The sequence below is a fragment of the Entelurus aequoreus genome, linkage group LG10, assembly GCF_033978785.1.
Source record: "Entelurus aequoreus isolate RoL-2023_Sb linkage group LG10, RoL_Eaeq_v1.1, whole genome shotgun sequence".
NCBI classification, from domain to species: Eukaryota; Metazoa; Chordata; class Actinopteri; order Syngnathiformes; family Syngnathidae; genus Entelurus; species Entelurus aequoreus.
Genome location: NC_084740.1, coordinates 38,226,973 through 38,242,010, shown reverse-complemented (window position 1 = coordinate 38,242,010; position 15,038 = coordinate 38,226,973). Strand labels below are relative to the sequence as shown.

The following is a 15,038-nucleotide window of genomic DNA, read 5'->3' as shown; positions in this document are numbered from 1 at the left end:
TCAGATGTGCTGGAGAGGAGGCTACGCCGGATAGTCGAACCTCGGATTCAGGAGGAACAGTGTGGTTTTCGTCCTGGTCGTGGAACTGTGGACTAGCTCTATACTCTCGGCAGGGTCCTTGAGGGTGCATGGGAGTTTGCCCAACCAGTCTACATGTGTTTTGTGGACTTGGAGAAGGCATTCGACCGTGTCCCTCGGGAAGTCCTGTGGGGAGTGCTCAGAAAGTATGGGGTATCGGACTGTCTGATTGTGGCAGTCCGCTCCCTGTATGATCAGTGCCAGAGTTTGGTCCGCATTGCCGGCAGTAAGTCGGACACGTTTCCAGTGAGAGTTGGACTCCGCCAAGGCTGCCCTTTGTCACCGATTCTGTTCATAACTTTTATGGACAGAATTTCTAGGCGCAGTCAAGGCGTTGAGGGGATCTGGTTTGGTGGCTGCAGGATTAGGTCTCTGCTTTTTGCAGATGATGTGGTCCTGATGGCTTCATCTGGCCAGGATCTTCAGCTCTCGCTGGATCGGTTCGCAGCTGAGTGTGAAGCGACTGGGATGAGGATCAGCACCTCCAAGTCCGAATCCATGGTTCTCGCCCGGAAAAGGGTGGAGTGCCATCTCCGGGTTGCGGAGGAGACCCTGCCCCAAGTGGAGGAGTTCAAGTACCTCGGAGTCTTGTTCACGAGTGAGGGAAGAGTGGATCGTGAGATCGACAGGCGGATCGGTGCGGCGTCTTCAGTAATGCGGACGCTGTATCGATCCGTTGTGGTGAAGAAGGAGCTGAGCCGGAAGGCAAAGCTCTCAATTTACCGGTCGATCTACGTTCCCATCCTCACCTATGGTCATGAGCTTTGGGTTATGACCGAAAGGACAAGATCACGGGTACAAGCGGCCGAAATGAGTTTCCTCCGCCGGGTGGCGGGGCTCTCCCTTAGAGATAGGGTGAGAAGCTCTGCCATCCGGGGGGAGCTCAAAGTAAAGCCGCTGCTCCTCCACATCAAGAGGAGCCAGATGAGGTGGTTCGGGCATCTGGTCAGGATGCCACCCGAACGCCTCCCTAGGGAGGTGTTTAGGACACGTCCGACCGGTAGGAGGCCACGGGGAAGACCCAGGACACGTTGGGAACACTATGTCTCCCGGCTGGCCTGGGAACGCCTCGGGATCCCCCGGGAGGAGCTGGACAAAGTGGCTGGGGAGAGGGAAGTCTGGGCTTCCCTGCTTAAGCTGCTGCCCCCGCGACCCGACCTCGGATAAGCGGAAGAAGATGGATGGATGGATAAATAAAGGGTTTGTATGTTCTCTGTATCCAACATTATGTATCAGTCTAATTGATCTTTTTTGTAACACGGTTAACGAATGAAGCGCACATTTGTAGTTATTTCCCCATATTTCTGCACAATACCTCAGATATGGTAACACTAGCGAGCAGTAGAGAATATGAAGTGATTTTTGGCCCAGGACGTATTTTGCTTTGTTCATTATTGAAATGTTCCTTGCCACCTTATGTTGTAAATTTTGTATATGAGATTTCCGGTTCATTTTATCATCTATTAAAGGCCTACTGAAATTACATTTTTTTATTTAAACGGGGATAGCAGATCTTTTCTATGTGTCATACTTGATCATTTTGCAATATTGCCATATTTTTGCTGAAAGGATTTAGTAGAGAACGACGACGATAAAGATCGCAACTTTTGGTATCTGACAAAAAAAAGCCTTGCCCCTACCGGAAGTAGCGTGACGTAGTCAGTTGAACATTTCCGCAAAGTTCGCTATTGTTTACAGTGATGGCGGCCAGAAGTGAGAGCGATTCGGACGGAGAAAGCGACGATTTCCCCATTAATTTGAGCGAGGATGAAAGATTTGTGGATGAGGAAAGTGCAAGTGAAGGACTAGTGGGGAGTGGAAGCGATTCAGATAGGGAAAATGCTGTGAGAGGCGGATGGGACCTGATATTCAGCTGGGAATGACTACAACAGTAAATAAACACAAGACATATATATACTCTATTAGCCACAACACAACCAGGCTTATATTTAATATGCCACAAATTAATCCCGCATAACAAACACCTAGGTGTTTGTTATGCTAGCTCCTAGCTCCCGTCCATATAACCCGCCAATACAATTCAAACACCTGCACAACACACACAATCACTCAGCCCAAAGGACCGTTCACCTAACCCAAGGTTCATAAAGCTTATATATTTACCCAAAGTTACGTACGTGACACGAACGTACGGGCAAGCGATCAAATGTTTGGAAGCGCAGCTGCGTACTCACGGTAGCACGTCTGCGTCTGTGTATCCAAATCAAAGTAATCCTGGTAAGAGTCTGTGTTGTCCCAGTTCTCTACAGGCGTCTGTGTATCGAAGTCAAAGTTCTCCTGGTAAGAGTCTCTGTTGTCCGAGTTCTTCGATCTTGACTGCATCTTTCGGGAATGTAAACAATGAAACACCGGCTGTGTCGTGTTGCTGACCCCCCTCGCAAAATACTCCGCTTTGCACCGACAACTTTCTTCTTTGCTTGCTCAGCTTCTTTCTCCATAATGCAATGAACAAATTGCAACAGATTCACCAACACAGATGTCCAGAATACTGTGGAATAATGAGATGAAAACAGAGCTATTTCGTATTGGCTTCAATGGGGTACCGATACTTCTGTTTCACTGGCTACGTCACGCGCATACGTCATCATCCAAAGGCGTTTTCAACCGGAAGTTTACCGGGAAATTTAAAATTGCACCTTATAAGTTAACCCGGCCGTATTGTCATGTGTTGCAATGTTAAGATTTCATCATTGATATATAAACTATCAGACTGCGTGGTCGGTAGTAGTGGCTTTCAGTAGGCCTTTAATGCTCCCAAAAATCTGGTTTCTTTTACCCTTTCAATGTCTACTCCGTCTATTTGTATTCGTGTATGATGCTATTTTCTACTGTTACCGACAAGCATTATTTTTAGTTTTACTGAGATTCAAGGATAGTCTGTTTTTGTCAAACCATCCTTTTAATTTGTTCATTTCTTCTGTTATTATTTGTATGAGCTTCTGTGTGTTCTCTCCTGACCAGAAGGCAGTATGGGTCATGATGGTGGTACTTGGGAGAGCCAAGTGTTTTCTGAGGTGGTAGTTGGTGGAAAAAGTTTGAGAACCACTGAAATAGATGATGCGTTATGCCTTATAAAATGATAGCAACCAGGATAATAACATGCACTGTGGCTGTGCATTCTTCTTGGAAACACAATGTTCCTATTGTGTCTTCCACGTTGCCTTCTTTGCCGGTCCACGTTACGCACACACGCACACACACACACACACACACACACACACACACACACACGCGCACACACACACACACACACACACACACACACACACACACACACACACACACACACACACACACACACACACACACACACACACACACACACACACACACACACACACACACACACACCGCAAAGTTTGCGTCCAAAGTGGCCACTTTACCTGGAGGTGTTTCTTCAAGTTGGAAGTGGAGTTCTTGTAGGCTGAAATAAAGACTTGCTTGGGCAGGCACAACTGGCAGCGCATCACATGGACGTTCTTCTTGTGGCTCTGCAGGGCAAAGATGGCGTGGATGTGGGGCCAGGGACTCGGCGCGGCTTCGGCGGCATCGTCTGAGTCACACACGCTGGATGCGAGCTCCAGCTCCGCCATCCTGTTTGTTTGTTTTCTTCTTCTTCGCCGCCGCTCTCTTCTTCCTGCTCCTTGTCGCGGGCTCAGAGGCGCGTGACCGCCCCCTACCGGCCTGGAGTCGGTGCGATTTTTGTGGCTGTATATTACAAAACCCCCAAACCAGTGAAGTTGGCACGTTGTGTATAAATGGTAAATAAAAATAGAATACAATGATTTGCAAATCCTTTTCAACTTATATTCAATTGGATGGACCGCAAAGACAAGATATTTAATGTTCCAACTGAGAAACATATTTGTTTTTTTGCAAATAATCTTTAGTTAAAGTTAAGTTAAAGTACCAATGATTGTCACACACACTAGGTGTGGCGAAATTTGTCCTCTGCATTTTGACTCATCCCCTTGATCACCCCCTGGGAGGTGAGGGGAGCAGTGGGCAGCAGCGGTGGCCGCACCCGGGAATCATTTTTGGTGATTTAACCCCCAATTCCAACCCTTGATGCTGAGTGCCAAGCAGGGAGGTAATGGGTCCCACTTGCTTTGGTATGACTCAACCGGGGTTTGAACTCACAACCTACCGATCTCACCCAGGGGTGTCCAAACTTTTTCCAGCAAGGGCCGCATACAGAAAAGTTGAAGGCTCTCGGGGCCACTTTGTACTTTTTTGTACATTCAAGACCCGAAAACCTCTTACATGCCAGTTATTATTAGTTGTTTTTTTTGCATGATTTCCTGTCCAGCGCTCTTATTTTTTGTTCCACGTCCTTTTTCCCTCCATTTGCCAGCTCAGCGCTGGCGCCATCACCTGTCCCTGGTTGCCAATCAGGATGCTTTTGGGGACTGGATTATTTTGCTTTGTACCTCAACGTTGTGCCTTTGCACTTCATACGTCTCTTTTCCATTTGTGCACCTGCCTTTCTCTGGTAAAGAAGACTTATTTTCTGCACTTGCCTGCCGTCTCTGTATCCCGGAGTGCCTAACGTAACAAAAACTAATACAATGTAGTTGAATCAATTATTCTCATTATTTAATTCTTTATCAATATTAGTATGATTATTACATTATAAGGCTTAGCACGCTCAAAATCTTACCATTACCATTCTTTTCTGCACTTGCCTGCCGTCTCTGCATCCCGGAGTGCATACATAAAACGAAACGTAACAAAAGTGTTCTCAGAGTAAACACACTCACGCACTCAGAACGCCAAGTGTGTGGAATTAAAAAAATCAAAACAGCTCATTAATTCTTCAGTTTCTTGTCTAAAACAGCCTTTTTATCAGGGGTGTCAAACGTACGCCCGGATCAGGCCCGCAAACAGGTTTTATCCGGCCCGCGGGATGAGTTTGCTAAGTATAAGAATTAACCTGAAATTTTTGAATGAAAGAAACTGCTGTTCTAAATGTGTCCACTGGATGTCGCAATAGCAAATATTTGTATCTTTGTAGATGATGCTACATACAGTCGCGATCAAAAGTTTACGTACACTTGTAATGAACATAATGTCATGGCTGTCTTGAGTTTCCAATCATTTCTACAACTCTTGTTTTTTGTGATAGAGTGATTTGAGCACATACTTGTTGGTCACAAAAAACATTCATGAAGTTTGGTTCTTTTATGAATTTATTATGGGTCTACTGAGAATGTGACCAAATCTGCTGGGTCAAAAGTATACATACAGCAATGTTAATATTTGGTTACATGTCCCTTGGCAAGTTTCACTGCAATAAGGCGCTTTTGGTAGCCATCCACAAGCTTCTGGCAAGCTTCTGGTTGAGTTTTTGACCATTCCTCTTGACAAAATTAGTGCAGTTCAGCTAAATTTGTTGGTTTTCTGACATAGACTTGTTTCTTCAGCATTGTCCACACGTTTAAGTCAGGACTTTGGGAAGACCATTCTCAAACCTTAATTCAAGCCTGATTTAGCCATTCCTGTGTTTGGGGTCATTGTCCTGTCCGGGCTGATGATTTTAGGTTGTCCTGAAGAATTTGGAGGTAATCCTCCTTTTTCATTGTCCCATTTACTCTCTGTAAAGCACCAGTTCCATTGGCAGCATAACAGGCCCAGAGCATAATACTACCACCACCATGCTTGACAGTAGGAATGGTGTTCATGGGATTAAAGGCCTCACCTTTTCTCCTCTAAACATATTGCTGGGTATTGTGGCCAAACAGGTCAATTTTTGTTTCATCTGATATCACATGGACAAAGATAAGACCTTCTGGAGGAAAGTTCTGTTGTATGTAAACTTTTGATCGCGACTGTATGCACAAAATAAGCCACATGATGTTAGTACATCAGTCGAGGAAAATTATTAAACTACATAAATAACATCCTGTAACTTGATTTTGATATAATTGTTTTATCTTGATAGATTGAAAATGAACACCAATGAGTTGACTGATGAACATTATCACATAATTTATTCAGAAAATATAAATAACGACAAAGTATATATACTATTAACCGCAACGGGTAATTGCAAAAAATAAAAAACCCCAACAACGTTATCATTTGAACAATTTCAGAATGTGCTTGTTCTATTTTTAAGAAAACAATCTGAAGTCGTACCGTGATTTCACCAGTTCCGTCCACTTGGGAGTAGATTTTTCTCCATGTGGCCCCCAATCTAAAATTAGTTTGACACCCCTGATTTATACGGTAGTGTTTTCCATTCTTTAACCATACAGTTATTGTCATGGTTCCATTTTTAACAATTGTCCTCTTATTCCTGTGTTTTTTATTTATTTTATTGAGTTATATTTTGAGATTTTGCCTTCACAACACGTACATCCCAAATTAAAAGTAACATGTAAAGTATTCTTACAAGTGCAACTCATATGTGATACTTTTAGCAACCTGCCTGTGTTTTTAATTTCGTAATTAATATTTTGGACTCTCATTAGGATTATCCGACAAGCGCACAACACATTCTTTACTTTTTTTTGTACCATTGCTATCATTGTGTTGGGCTTGTCTTTGTGACCGCTTGGTGTCGCCAGAGTTCACTCTCAAGGTGAACACAGGCGTCTGTCTTGTGCGTGATACCGTCGTATACCAGCAGAGGGCACTGCCGTGCTTCTTTTCTCTCTCTTTCCCAATGTTTGTTTGCAATGGCTACGGTGGCCGACAGGGGCAAACGCCCTTTTTGGTTATGGATCAATGCGGTTTGGGGCGTCTGGATGTTGAAAATGTAGGTGGATCACTTACTTGATATAATCTCCTATAGAATATGTAAAGAAAACAGCCACCATTTTAACAGGTCATTGTTTTGTTTTGTTGTAAGCTCAGTGAGTGTTATTGTTCGTGTCAAATCACGCCGCTCCCTGCCAGCTGGACCAATGGCGGGCTTCTACTTTTGAGCGACGTCCTGGTGCGGCGTCTCAGCACTTCAAGAGGGTGTTTGCTTTCTGGTTGGCGGCGTCGATGCGAGACTTGTTGAGAATGATCTGCGGGTACAAGACACGCGCTTTGTCATTACTAACCAACAGTGTTGGGTTAGTTACTGAAAACCAGTAACTAGTTACAGTTACTAGTTACTTTATTTCAAAAGTAACTCAGTTACTAACTCAGTTACTTACACCAAAAAGTAATGCGTTACTGTGAAAAGTAACTATTTAGTTACTTTTTCTTTCCTTTTTTTAAAAAAGCTCCCATTAATGCCCTTTCAGCCTTCATTTCAGTACTGTTATTGCACTGGAGAATAATACAATCTGTTGATCAGCACTAGGAATTTTCAAAATGGGGTCCCAGGGACCCCATCAAGTCATAAAAATGGGGTCCTACAGTAAATTTTTGGGGTCCCACTTTTTTTCCCCCGGATCATTTACACTACGTTACCTAATGTTAACGTTTCTGTTTTTGTTTATACTAGCGGTTCTGCAGAGACAAAGATAGTGGATGACTGACAAGAGGGTTCACTCCGTTTCTTTCATTCCGCTATAGATAGTTCAAAAAGCTATGGGCAGATTTTCATAAGTTTCAGGAATGGTCAGAAATGGAATAAGGAACAAGTAATTACACTTTGGGCCTGATCTAGATAATTTTTACGTTTACGTTACAATCCCCGCCTCCACCTACAGAAACAAAAGAGTAGATGACTGTCAAGAGGGTTCACTCTGTTTTTTCATTCTTTTGATAACTAAAAAGAAATACTGACGAATTTTCAGCAAACTTTCAGGAATGTCAGAAATTAGATAAGGAACAAGTGATTACATTTTGGGGCTGATACGGATAATTTACACTACATTACCTTTATGTTTACGTTTCTATTTGTGTTTATGCTAGCGGTTCCGCAGAGACAAAGATAGATAGTGGATGACTGACAAGAGGGTTCACTCAATTTCTTTCATTCAACAATAGATAGGCAGATTTTCATTAGTTGAAAGAATTGTCAGAAATGGAATAAGGAACAATTGATTACATTTTGGGCCTGATGTAGATCATTTCTACGTTTACTTTACAATCCCCCCTCCACCTACATTGACAAAAGAGTAGATGACTGACAAGAGGGTTCACACTGTTTTGTTTTGTTTTTCATTTTATTCTTTTGATAACTAAAAAAAATACTGGCGGATTTTCATCAAACTTTTAGGAATTGTCAGAAATGGAATAAGGAACAAGTGATTTAGATATTTTTTATGTTTACGTTACAATCCCCGCGTCTACCTACAGAGACTAAGGAGTATATGACTGACAAGAGGGTTCACTCTATTTATTTTATTTTAATTTCATTCTTTTGTTAACTAAAAAAAAAATACAGGCGGATTTTCATCAAACTTTCAGGAATGTCGGAAATGAGATAAGGGACAAGTGATTACATTTTGGGGCTGATCCGGTTCATGAATGACTGACAAGAGGGTTCACTCTGTTTCTCCCTTTCCGCAATAGATAGTTCAAAAAGCTATGGGCAGATTTTCATAAGTTTTAGGAATTGTCAGAAATGGAATAAGGAACAAGTGACTACATTTTGGAGCTGATCCAATTCATGGATGACTGACAAGAGGGTTCACTCTGTTTCTTTCTTTCCGGTATAGATAGTTCAAAAAGCTATGGGCAAGTTTTTCATAAGTTTCAGGAATTGTCAGAAATGGAATTAGGAACAAGTGATTACATTTTGGGTCTGATCCGGTTCATGGATGACTGACAAGAAGGTTCACTCTGTTTCCTTTTTTCCGCTATAGATAGTTCAAAAAGCTATGGGCAAGTTTTTAAAAAAATTTCAGGAATTGTCAGAAATGGAATAAGGAACAAGTGATTACACTTTGGGGCTCATGTAGATAATTTCTACGTTTACCTTACAATCCCCACTTCCACCTACAGAGACAGAACAGTACAGGACTGACAAGAGTGTTCACACTGTTTTTTGTTTTTTTTCATTTCATTCTTTTGATAACAAAAAAAATGCCGGCGGATTTTCATCAAATTTTCAGGAATGTCAGAAATGAGATAAGGAACAAGTGATTACATTTTGGGACTGATCCAGTTCATGGATGACTGACAAGAGGGTTCACTCCATTTTCTTTCATTCCGCTATAAATAGTTCAAAAAGCAATAGGCAGATTTTTATAAGTTTCAAGAATTGTCAGAAATTAGATAAGGAACAAGTGATTACATTTTGGGGCTGCTCCGGTTCATGGATGACTGACAAGAGGGTTCACTCTGTTTCTTTAATTCCGTTATAGATACAGTAGGTCAAAAAGCTATGGGCAGATTTTCATAAATTTCAGGAATTGTCAGAAATGGAATAAGGAACAAGTGACTACATTTTGGGCCTGATCCGATTCATGGATGACTGACAAGAGGGTTCACTCTGTTTATTTCTTTCCGCTATAGATAGTTCAAAAAGCTATGGGCAAGTTTTTCCTAAGTTTCAGGAATTGTAAGAAATGGAATAAGGAACAAGAGATTACATTTTGGGTCTGATCCGGTTCATTGATGACTGACAAGAAGGTTCACTCTGTTTCTTTTTTTCCGCTATAGATAGTTCAAAAAGCTATGGGCAAGTTTTTAATACGTTTCAGGAATTGTCAGAAATGGAATAAGAAACAAGTGACTACATTTTGGGGCTCATGTAGATCATTTCTACGTTTACTTTACAACCCCCACTTCCACCTACAGAGACAGAACAGTACAGGACTGACAAGAGTGTTCACACTGTTTTTTGTTTTTTTTCATTTCATTCTTTTGATAACAAAAAAAAATGCCGGCGGATTTTCATCAAACTTTCAGGAATGTCAGAAATGAGATAAGGAACAAGTGATTACATTTTGGGACTGATCCGGTTCATGGATGACTGACAAGAGGGTTCAATCCATTTTCTTTCATTCCGCTATAAATAGTTTAAAAAGCTACAGGCAGATTTTTATAAGTTTCAAGAATTGTCAGAAATGAGATAAGGAACAAGTGATTACATTTTGGGGCTGCTCCGGTTCATGGATGACTGACAAGAGGGTTCACTCTGTTTCTTTAATTCCGTTATAGATACAGTAGGTCAAAAAGCTATGGGCAGATTTTCATAAATTTCAGGAATTGTCAGAAATGGAATAAGGAACAAGTGACTACATTTTGGGCCTGATCCGATTCATGGATGACTGACAAGAGGGTTCACTCTGTTTATTTCTTTCCGCTATAGATAGTTCAAAAAGCTATGGGCAAGTTTTTCCTAAGTTTCAGGAATTGTAAGAAATGGAATAAGGAACAAGAGATTACATTTTGGGTCTGATCCGGTTCATTGATGACTGACAAGAAGGTTCACTCTGTTTCTTTTTTTCCGCTATAGATAGTTCAAAAAGCTATGGGCAAGTTTTTAATACGTTTCAGGAATTGTCAGAAATGGAATAAGAAACAAGTGACTACATTTTGGGGCTCATGTAGATCATTTCTACGTTTACTTTACAACCCCCACTTCCACCTACAGAGACAGAACAGTACAGGACTGACAAGAGTGTTCACACTGTTTTTTGTTTTTTTTCATTTAATTCTTTTGATAACAAAAAAAAATGCCGGCGGATTTTCATCAAACTTTCAGGAATGTCAGAAATGAGATAAGGAACAAGTGATTACATTTTGGGACTGATCCGGTTCATGGATGACTGACAAGAGGGTTCAATCCATTTTCTTTCATTCCGCTATAAATAGTTTAAAAAGCTACAGGCAGATTTTTATAAGTTTCAAGAATTGTCAGAAATGAGATAAGGAACAAGTGATTACATTTTGGGGCTGCTCCGGTTCATGGATGACTGACAAGAGGGTTCACTCTGTTTCTTTGATTCCGCTATAGATACAGTAGTTCAAAAAGCTATGGGCAGATTTTCATAAATTTCAGGAATTGTCAGAAAAGGAATAAGAAACAAGTGACTACCGGTACATTTTGGGCCTGATCCGATTCATGGATGACTGACAAGAGGGTTCACTCTGTTTATTTCTTTCCGCTATAGATAGTTCAAAAAGCTATGGTATAGATAGTTCAAAAAGCTATGGGCAAGTTTTTCCTAAGTTTCAGGAATTGTCAGAAATGGAATAAGGAACAAGTGATTACATTTTGGGGCTGATCCGGTTCAGGGATGACTGACAAGAGGCTTGATGGTATTCAGGACTTTCTTCACGTTTGAGAGATAGGGTATGTGCTCTACAAGAGCTTTTCTAGTTTCCTATTTGACAATAGCGTGGAGGCGGTGAAGCGGCGTGAGGCCGCTCCGTGTTATGTCGTCGTGACAGCTCACCTTCCCGTCAATGCGCACCATCTGGACGTCCTGCGTGTCGATCTCGCTGCCCATGTCCAGCGCCATGCTCTTCAGGTTCCTGATGATGCTGCCCGCGTGAGCCAGGTTGTCCTCCATCTCGTCCTCGCGGGCGTCGTTGGTCACCCTTAGACAAAGGGAGGGGGAGGGGGCGGGGTCACGTGTGTTTGCGCAGCTGCCTTGGCGTCACGTGTCGCCGTACCTTCGAATGTGTCCGCCGCTCATGATCATTTGCTCCCGCTCGTCCACCACCCGAGACGACGGCGGCTGATTGCACACCACGCCGTCTTGTCCGGACGCCCCGCCCCAAACCGCCTTGTAGGCACCGCTTTCCTCGAAGGCCTTGAGCCTGGCGGGGGGGAAGTTGCAAGTTGTGGACTTCTGGTCGGAGACCTACAAGGGGAGGATGTGCACGTACTTGTCACAGGCACACAGGCCGCAGCACTTGCCCAAGTCGGTCAGGTTCTTCTCCGCTTCCTTCATGTCCGAGTTGATCTGATCCAAGCCTTCTTCGATGCGCTCCAGCTGCTCTGAGAAGAAGAAGGGTGGCCAGCGGTAGGAAGAAGAAGCGAAAAGAAACGTTCACTGGCGGCCTCTCAGCAGCTGACCTCAAAAGGTTGTTTTTGTCTAAAGTGCGTTTGTGCACGCGGTCGACCACAGCCGCTTCCCATCAGACAGACCGCGAGTCTGCGGGGTGGCCAGGCTCAATGAGAGAACGCTTTGGACCTGAGTGTGTTCTTGTCTTTCTACCCTTCTTGAGACATCGAGAAGGAAAAAGTAGCTTCCATATGAGGAGGTGTGAACAAGTGATGACATAAATCATGGTCCTAATAACATTGCATCTAATAGAGAATGTCTCATTTGCACCCCTGGTGGTGAAATCTATCAAAATGAGGGTGGTCCCAAAAAGGAGGGATTTTTCAAATTGACTGTGTGTCGCTTTTAAAAGTGCTTCCCCTCTGGCCAACATATGAAATAACAAGTGTGTTTAAAAATTTGAAGTGCTCCCCCTCTGGCCGACATATGTAATGACAAGTGTGTATACAAATTTGAAGTGCTCCCCCTCTGGCCAACATATGAAATAACAAGTGTGTGTACAAATTTGAAGTGCTCCCCCTCTGGCCAACATATGAAATAACAAGTGTGTATAAAAAAATGGAAGTGCTTCCCCTCTGGCCAACATATGTAATAACAAGTGTGTGTAAAAATTGGAAGTGCTTCCCCTCTGGCCAACATATGTAATAACAAGTGTGTGTAAAAATTGGAAGTGCTCTCCCTCTTGCCAACATTTAAAATAACAAGTATGTGTAAAAATTTGAAGTGTTCCCCCTCTGACCAACATATGAAATAACAAGTGTGTAAAAATTGAAGTGCTCCCCCTCTGGCCAACATATGTAATAACAAGTGTGTGTAAGACATTGAAATGCGCCCCCTCTGGCCAAAATTATTAAAACATTTTTTTTTTTAAATATGTATATAGTGACAAACTTTAATAACTTGAAGTAAATAATCAAGATTAAAAACCAATTACAAACAAAAAATTCGGAAAAAAAAATTAACCAAAAGGTTTCCCTTCTTTATATTTGCATAGTATGTATATATTATTAATGTTGTAAATACAAATCTTTATACATCTATAAAGGGTGGTCCTAAAGAGGTAGGCATTTTTCTCAGGTCTCAAGAAGGTAACAAATACACGAATGAGTATGTGTGTGTGTGTAAGTGTGTGTGTGCGTGTGTGTGTGTGTGTTCTTGTATTTCTACCCTTTTTGAGACACCAACAAGGAAAAGTACCTTCCATATGAGGACTGGTGAACAAGTTAGGACCGAAACCATGGTCCCAATACGGAAAACCATAGAGAGCCAAATACTAGAGTCCGTGAACATTGCTCCAAAGTCAGGATTTTTTGTTGATTTAATGTGCATACAAAAAGTAAGCATTGACAGGTGCAAAAGCAGCAATATATGATAAAACAAGATAAAGAAAGACTTCCCTATTCACCCTTCCAAAAAAACGCTAGGTGAACAGCTGATTTTATGACTTCCGGTGCTGACGTAAGACAATCCACATGTGAACATAGGATGAACAAATACACTACGGTACCAAGACTTTAGTGGCCATTAACAGTTAGCTTCTACAGCTGGGTTGCCCAGAGTGCGGCACAGGGGCCATCTGTGGTACGTGACTCCTTTGTCATCGGCCTTAAGCACATCACAAAAAAACAAAAAATAGAGATCTCATTTGCAACCCTGGTGGTGAACTCTATCAGAATGAGGGTGGTCCTAAAGAGGTAGGCATTTTTCAGAAGTCTCAAGAAGGTAACAAATACAAACTCCGTTTCCATATGAGTTGGGAAATTGTGTTAGATGTAAATATAAACGGAATACAATGATTTCCAAATCATTTTCAACCCATATTCAGTTCAATATGCTACAAAGACAACATTTTTTTTTTGTGCAAATAATCATTAACTTTAGAATTTGATGCCAGCAACACGTGACAAAGAAGTTGGGAAAGGTGGCAATAAATACTGATAAAGTTGAGGAATGCTCATCAAACACTTATTTGGAACATCCCACAGGTGAACAGGCAAATTGGGAACAGGTGGGTGCCATGATTGGGTATAAAAGTAGATTCCATGAAATGCTCAGTCATTCACAAACAAGGATGGGGCGAGGGTCAACACTTTGTCAACAAATGCGTGAGCAAATTGTTGAACAGTTTAAGAAAAACCTTTCTCAACCAGCTATTGCAAGGAATTTAGGGATTTCACCATCTAAGCTCCGTAATATCATCAAAGGGTTCAGAGAATCTGGAGAAATCACTGCACGTAAGCAGCTAAGCCCGTGACCTTCGATCCCTCAGGCTGTACTGCATCAACAAGCGACATCAGTGTGTAAAGGATATCACCACATGGGCTCAGGAACACTTCAGAAACCCACTGTCAGTAACTACAGTTGGTCGCTACATCTGTAAGTGCAAGTTAAAACCCTCCCATGCAAGGCGAAAACCGTTTATCAACAACACCCAGAAACGCTGTCGACTTCGCTGGGCCTGAGCTCATCTAAGATGGACTGATACAAAGTGGAAAAGTGTCCTGTGGTCTGACGAGTCCACATTTCAAATTGTTTTTGGAATCTGTGGACGTTGTGTCCTCCGGACCAAAGAGGAAAAGAACCATCCGGATTGTTATAGGCGCAAAGTTGAAAGGCCAGCATGTGTGATGGTATGGGGGTGTATTAGTGCCCAAGACATGGGTAACTTACACATCTGTGAAGGCGCCATTAATGCTGAAAGGTACATACAGGTTTTGGAGCAACATATGTTGCCATCCAAGCAACGTTACCATGGACGCCCCTGCTTATTCCAGCAAGACAATGCCAAGCCACGTGTTACATCAACGTGGCTTCATAGTAAAAGAGTGCGGGTACTAGACTGGCCTGCCTGTAGTCCAGACCTGTCTCCCATTGGAAATGTGTGGCGCATTATGAAGCCTAAAATACCACAACGGAGACCCCCGGACTGTTGAACAACTTAAGCTGTACATCAAGCAAAAATGGGAAATAATTCCACCTGAGAAGCTTCAAAAATGTGTCTCCTCAGTTCCCAAACGTTTACTGAGTGTTGTT

The 15,038-nt window shown here is 42.3% G+C and overlaps 2 protein-coding genes across 8 annotated transcripts in view; both read right to left on the bottom strand.

The window, feature by feature from the left end:
* The window catches only part of LOC133658581 (homeotic protein spalt-major-like), a 36,509-nt gene extending 32,768 nt beyond the window's left edge, over nt 1-3,741 (bottom strand). For 3 of the 7 annotated variants that reach the window (XM_062060767.1, XM_062060766.1, XM_062060769.1), the window contains exon 1: nt 3,483-3,740. In XM_062060767.1, the coding sequence (XP_061916751.1) occupies nt 3,483-3,692 (210 nt within the window). In that variant the 5' untranslated portion in view covers nt 3,693-3,740. Of the gene's footprint in view, nt 1-3,482 lie in introns of all 7 variants that reach the window. The other 4 variants (XM_062060765.1, XM_062060775.1, XM_062060771.1 and 1 more) reach the window with 4 other exon arrangements.
* A 3,308-nt stretch (nt 3,742-7,049) lies between these two features.
* Nucleotides 7,050-15,038, bottom strand: part of zgc:101731 (SNARE_SNAP25N and SNARE_SNAP23C domain-containing protein) — a 10,783-nt gene continuing 2,794 nt past the window's right edge. Inside the window, exons 4-7 of the mRNA XM_062061883.1 lie at nt 11,827-11,938; nt 11,611-11,757; nt 11,391-11,535; nt 7,050-7,115 (exon numbers count right to left, since the gene is read on the bottom strand). Coding sequence (XP_061917867.1) covers nt 7,050-7,115; nt 11,391-11,535; nt 11,611-11,757; nt 11,827-11,938 — 470 coding nt within the window. The remainder of the gene's footprint in view (nt 7,116-11,390; nt 11,536-11,610; nt 11,758-11,826; nt 11,939-15,038) is intronic.